Genomic DNA, 6,737 nt, shown 5'->3' on the forward strand with positions numbered 1-6,737 from the left:
AAAAAAAAAAAAAAAAAAAAAAAAAAAAAAAACTCTTTTACTTCTAACTTTAACATCCTAAAACAAAGAAAACGTTACCCTATTTTACCTTACGGAATTATTATATGAATAATTGAGATAATTTTTTAAAATATTGAATTTCTAAGAAGAAAAGCAACTCATAAATATAGGATATGTTTTTCTTTCTGAAGTTCTTTTAACATTTTTCTGTCAGGTTTATCTTTTAACATGCATATTAATTTATCATTATTTACTAATAATGTTTATTTTCTGGTTTCCATCAGGGTCCTCTTTCAAATCAAGCAGCAGCAAAGGAGAGAAAACGTTAGAATTTGTTCCAGTAAATCTACATCTGCAAAGAATGCAGGTACACAGCCCTCACTTGAAAGGTATCATCATAAATTATTCTTTTCAAAATGGCAAATTATGTTACAGTGTGTACTTCTTTGAACAGCTTGAGTGTTGGCAGAAGTCAAGTTTAACAATTATATACAGTTGAAAATGAAACAATTGAACCTCATAATGACCCTAAATCCTGCTAAAGAGACTATGACATTTTGTTGCTGTATTTTGAGAAATATTTTATGATTGTGGCACCTGGATTGAGGTAGAGATGAAAATGCAAAATGAGTAATAGCATCCTTAAGTAGTATTAACGGTGGCTAATAGGTAACACTTGTGCTCACTTGAATTAGAGAAAAAAAAAGAAAAAACGAAATTTGCTCATATTTTTCCTGTCTTGAGAAACCAAAGCCTCAAAGTCGACTAATATGCCAAGTTTTTTTGACTTACTGGTAACTATCAATAGAAGCCCCCTTTTCTATGGGGAAAAAAGTGAGTATAGTAAGGTAGAAGGTGGTAGAGTATTTAAAAGTAATCAGTTGTAAGAAATATTTGTCAAAGAGAAATATATAGGTTTTTCTGAACGTACCTGAAAATGATCCAGAGTGACCAATATGGTGTCATATTTATACCATTATACATAATCCCTTGCCATTTATCAAAAATATACTTTCCAATATCTTTTCATCTCCCCTTTTCCTTAACTTATTACTATAGCAATTATGCAAATTCAGGATGACTTTATGCCCTGGTTTGCTGGCAAAAGTCCTAGATTATGTCCCTGTCCCTACATATGCCTATGACCATTGTTAATGGTACTCTTGCTTCCTTTACTTCTTAAATGTTTCCCTGTTTAAAAGACTAATGCTGTGTTCATCCTACTAGTACCTATCTTTTAGGGGTCACAAAGTTATCAAATTCTTTAGCATAAGTGCCTAAAAATGCATACAAACATACTTAGAGAGACGTCTAAATTCTCATTCTGACACTCTGTTTTGTAGCCCTTGTCACAACATAGTAGTTACAGGTTTAGAAAGGTTAAAACACAAGAGCCGTTGTACACTGTTAGTGAAAATGTAAACTGGTGTAGCCACTATGGTAAAAACAAATATGGAGGTTCCTAAAAAAACTAAAACTAAAGCTACCATAGGGTCCAACATTCACACATCTGGATGTTTATCCAAAATAATTGAAATCAGAATCTCAAAGAGATGTTTGCACTCCCACATTCATTGCAGCATTGTTCACAGTAGCCAAGACAGAAAAATGTCCATCAATGGGTGAAAAGATAAATTGTGATATGTGCAAAGAATGGAATATTATTCAGTCTTATAGAGAAGAAAATCCTGCCATGGTGAGACAACATGGATGAACCTGGAGGATACTATGCTAAGTGAAATAAGCCAGGATACAGAGGGACAAATACTACATGACACTTCTTATATGAGGAATCTAAAATAGTCAAACTCGTAGAAGCAGAGAGTATAATGGTGGTTTCCAGAGGCTATGGGGAGGATGAAAAAAGGAGGTGTTAGTCAAAGGGTACAAAGTTGCAGTTATGCAAGATGAGTAAGTCCTAGAGAGTTATGGTACAGGATAGTGTCTATAGTTCACAGTACTATATTGTATACTTTAAAATTTCTGAGGGGATAGATCTTATGTTAAGTGTTCTTATCAGACACATATACATTAATAATAATAGCAATATTAAAGAGAGAGGAAACTTTTGGAGATGATTGATAGGCTTATGACATAAGTCGTGGTAATGGTTTAGAGAGTATATATTTATGTCCAATGTCATCAAGTTGTATACATATATATCGCTTTTACTATGTCAATCATACCTCAATAATGTGGTTTTAAAAAGTGAAAGTGAGATCTAAGTTCTGCTTTAGAATTGTCTGAAATTTTATAGTCTGAAAAATTAAACTTTATTTTCTAGTGTTTGCATACCAACCATATATACATCATCAGCTGATTTGCAAGTTTAAGTGTGATTATACTTATTCTGATATATTATGTTATTATATGTGGTGATCAAGTATATGAAATTTTAATTTAGGTCTTATTCACCACAGATTATGTCAAATTGAAGAACTGAAAAAAAAGAGAGATGGATTGGCCCAAGGCATTTAGAAACTGCTGTGGTCTGAATGTATCCCCGAAAATCATGTGTTATAAACTTAATCCCCAGTGCAACAATGTTGGGAGGTGAGACCTAAGGGGAGGCATTTGGATCAAGAGAACTCTACACTTATGAGCGAATTAATGCCACGATAAAAAGAGCTTTCGGGAGCAAGTTTACCCTCTTTAGCTCTTCTGCCTTGTAGATTTACAAAATTTGTTCTCTCTAGCTTTTCCACCTTCTACCATTTAAAAGCACAGCAGAAGGCCTTCATCAGACACCAGTGCCTTGATCTTAGACTTCCTAGCCTCCAGAACTGTTAGAGAATAATTTATATTTTTAAATACAAGTTACTTAGTCCATAATATTATGTTATAACAGCACAAAATGGAGTAGACAGTAGTTCTTCCTTAATTACTGAGTGTCTGTCAGTAGTTTGAATAGAACATTAGGTAATGATTTTAAAATAACCAAAACAAAGTGTTACAAGTGTTAAAGAAACTAAAATACTTAAGAACTATCTGACAATCAACATAATGTTTTTCTAATAGCCAAAATGAAAAGGCTTTTATGATGTAGTAAAATGTTTATATTATTTTAAAGTGTAATAGCCCTGGGCTTGAATTGTAGCACTACCACTTTTTACATGAGCTGAGTCTGCTATTTAATCTTTCCAAGCAATTTCATTCTCATTCCTGATTGAGTTAGGGTGTGTAAAACACATAGAATGATAAAATAATAGTAGCTTTATTATACATGTGGCATTTTGCATCACTGGAACAAAATGGATCTGTTTTATCAGAACTGATGAAATTGGAGAAAACTGATCAAGTAAGAACCTATTAAAAATCAGCGAAGTCTTGAACTAAGGAAATAGCCAGGTTTAGATTAAAGATGACTTAAAGATGCATTTTGGAGAAACCATCACATGCAAATACTTACTGACTGAGGGAATAAGCCAAGGAGGGAAAAGGATAATTTGCTTTACAGCCGTGGGTAGATGACAGTGTCATCAAACCAGATAGATTTGTTTGGGACCACATACATATGAATTCATATTTAATTATGTATTCAAATGTTTGTTGATTAACCTTAAAATACCTCCACCAAACAAAGAGAAATTATGATCAAAGTGGCCTTTTACTTCATATTTCTTTCTTGAAAATGAAAGAACCATGTACTGTACTGTTTTCAAAGGTACCATCTGAAAAATAGAGTAAAATAGGATGAGGACAATATGTTTAGTTTCTGATTCTCTGATTTGAAGACTTGAAAGAAACAATCTGGCAACTAAAAGAAAGAAATTTAGAAAAGCAAACAAAAGGTGTGTGTGTGTGTGTGTGAGTGTATGCATGCATGCATTTTCTAACTTGTTTGGTTTGGGATATGTATTAGTTTTCTAGAGCTGTTGTAAAAAAGCACCAAAAACTGGGTTGCTGAAATAGCCAAACTTATTTTTTCACAATTCTGGGGGCTGGATGTCTGAAATCAAAATGTCATCAGGGCCATGCTTCCCCTTAAACCTATGGAGTATTCCTTCCTTTTCCCTTCCTGGTATGTGCTGGTTTGCTGGTAATCCTTTGCCTGCTGATGTTATATGCCAGTCCTCTATCTTGCTCATGGTGTTCTCCTGCCCTCTCTATAGGTCTGTTTCTGTATCCAAATGTCCCCTTTAGGGACAACAGTTATATAGGATTAGGATCCGTCCTTAATGACTTTATTTCAACTGGATTATATCTGTAAAGACCTTATTTCCAAATAAAGTCACATTCTGAGGTATCTTTCTTGGGAGGTACAAGCAAACCCACAAGAGGATTTTGAAAGGAATTTCTTACTTGTAATGACAAATATCAAGCAATACAGAAAAAAAAAAATAATGTTACAGGTCTAGGGTACAACCCAGAAACTAGAAGATTTTTTACAAAGCAGCAGAAAGACTGGTTCTGGTCTTTGAAGAGCTAAAGAGAAAATGTGGGTAAAGGCTAGATATCTTAAGAGCCACATTAATGGGAACAGCACAGAATTGTATTGCATGTATAACAGCATGCTAAATTATCAAGCTTATGTTTTAAAAATATTTATATAATATTAAAAGTTATTAGTTGAAACTGGAGTTCAGATTAAGTAGCCTCTATATAGACAAGGTCACCAACTACATGTTATAATACAGGTTGAAAACTCCATTGAAATTTTGGGTCCTTACCACTTACTACTTTGACTTTAACTTATTTGACCTCTTTGAGTGTCATTTTGTTATTTGCAAAATGAAAAACTTAAAAGTTTTCATAGATGGTAGTGAATCAAATATTCTACTTTCTTTTATAACATGTATTTAACAGATTTTGGATTGCAGTTGAATTTATTTAAGATTTGTGGCTACTGATTTGAATGTTTAGCTGAATTATTATTGCAAGGTAATAATGCAAGTAAGATGGGCTAAGCCTTGGCATTTCACTGGCAAGCTATTTGGATGTGGTCTAATTTTTTTTTCATTTTTACCATTAGTAAATTGTGTCTTCACATTTGATTAATAAGCCTGCTATATTTGGAGAGGAAGCTTTGCAAACAATAGCTGGCAGAGTCACTAAATACAAGGCCAATATGTAGCTCTTGAAATAAGTAACTGAGCAGAACTAATGTTGTCATGTCTCATACTGACAAATGGAATAACCTGCAGTTAACTTAGGGTGCCCTGAAACTCATTAAGTTAAGTTTTTCATCCTTATTCATCACTTAAACTAAATGCAACAAGTAGAATACTCACCACAATAGATCTTAGCCAGCAGTGACAAGAATGAAACGTAAACCCCAAAATTAAAAACAAAATATTTTATACTAATATACTATAATAAATTTTATTTTCATGGCACATCAATTGTGAATATTATGGAATATAAATTCCTGTTATGTAATATTCTGTTTTATTTTATATGTTATAGATATACAATAGAAAAGTATAATATTTTGCTATAAAATGTAATGAATTCTAACTAAAGCAGCTACTTTGTTTCACAGCAGACATAGTTTATGGATCCGTTGTAATCTATAGTACCGAAAGCCTTCTTTATGTAACTCTGCATTATTAATATATTAGCTAACTGTAAGCATGAGTGTTTTGTAAACACTATATAACTGTGATTTTACTTTGTGAGCCTGGTCCCCTTAGATATAGCTGCTTGAGTGATTGCAATGCCTGACACAGCATGTGCAAAAAAATAAAAAGAGAGTCTGGTGTGATCACTTCACCCAAGCTAAATCAATGGAGTTTCACTCGTGTATTCTCTTTGGGGATTCAGAGACAATCTGTCCTCACGAATTTAACTCTAATTGTGTTCTAGGGAACCAACAAGGAAGAAAAATCAGACATACAGTAATAAGGCAGACCACAAAAAGACAGGAAAGGCAGAGATAGTCTCTCATGGCTTTTCAGTTCCTGATTTGAGCCCACAGGGAATGAATGGGCTTGCCCTTAGTTTGCATGAGTGAAATACACCTGTCAAGCACAGCCCCGCCCACTCTCATTGTTTTTGTTTGTTGTTTTTCAGATATCTCAAGTGGGATTCTGTAAATTGGTATGAAAAGAAGCTTAACTAAAATATGTTTAAAAAATGATTTTATATCATAAAGCTGCAGTTGAAATCAGGTCGAACAGTAGCCAGTATTTACTGTGTTAACTGTGGAGGAGTCAGCTAACCTCTTTGGCCTCTCATTTTATAATCTCTGCATAGAAAGAAGGAGCAAAAGAGAGGAGCTTCTAGAGCTCTCTGATTTCTGTATCTCAAGAATTTGAGAGTATCACCTCATCAGTGAAGCATAATTACGTTAGATATATTTAATAACGATGTCAAATTGCTTGGACTATTTTGAAACAGATTTCCCTTAAAAATCCCTAAAGACTTGCAATTCCTGTCAAAGGCATATTACATGCCATTTTGAAATCGGGGATTATATTTAAGTTGTTCCTTGATATGAGGTCAGCGTGTCTTCATTTTTGACATTAGCACTATTTTATAGTTGTAGAAATTTTAGAAAGATTTTCTGGGAAAAATAGAGTTATTATCTCATTTCTATTATTAAATGGCTTTTAAAAGGCTACAAGGCAGCCCTATTGTTAAATCTCAAACCAATCCGGTGTCTTTAGCTTTACAAGACTCAACAACTTAAATTCTACTTCTCTATTACTTTTTATCTATTACTTTGGATACTATGCAATTTTCACAAAGCCAAAGACAATTTTGAGACACTATAAAATGTCCAAAAAGGAAGACAC

The 6,737-nt window shown here is 33.4% G+C and overlaps 1 protein-coding gene across 4 annotated transcripts in view; it reads left to right on the plus strand.

Moving 5' to 3' along the window:
* Window positions 1-6,737, plus strand: part of INPP4B (inositol polyphosphate-4-phosphatase type II B) — a 551,727-nt gene that overhangs the window by 364,018 nt on the left and 180,972 nt on the right. For all 4 annotated transcript variants that reach the window (XR_001884600.1, XM_017867638.1, XM_017867644.1 and 1 more), the window contains one exon: window positions 285-389. Coding sequence is in view for 3 of the 4 variants with exons in the window: in XM_017867638.1 (XP_017723127.1) it covers window positions 285-389 (105 nt within the window). In the remaining variant the exon portion in view is untranslated. The remainder of the gene's footprint in view (window positions 1-284; window positions 390-6,737) is intronic.

This window comes from Rhinopithecus bieti, unplaced genomic scaffold (genome assembly GCF_001698545.2).
Source record: "Rhinopithecus bieti isolate Rb0 unplaced genomic scaffold, ASM169854v2 scaffold_761, whole genome shotgun sequence".
NCBI classification, from domain to species: Eukaryota; Metazoa; Chordata; class Mammalia; order Primates; family Cercopithecidae; genus Rhinopithecus; species Rhinopithecus bieti.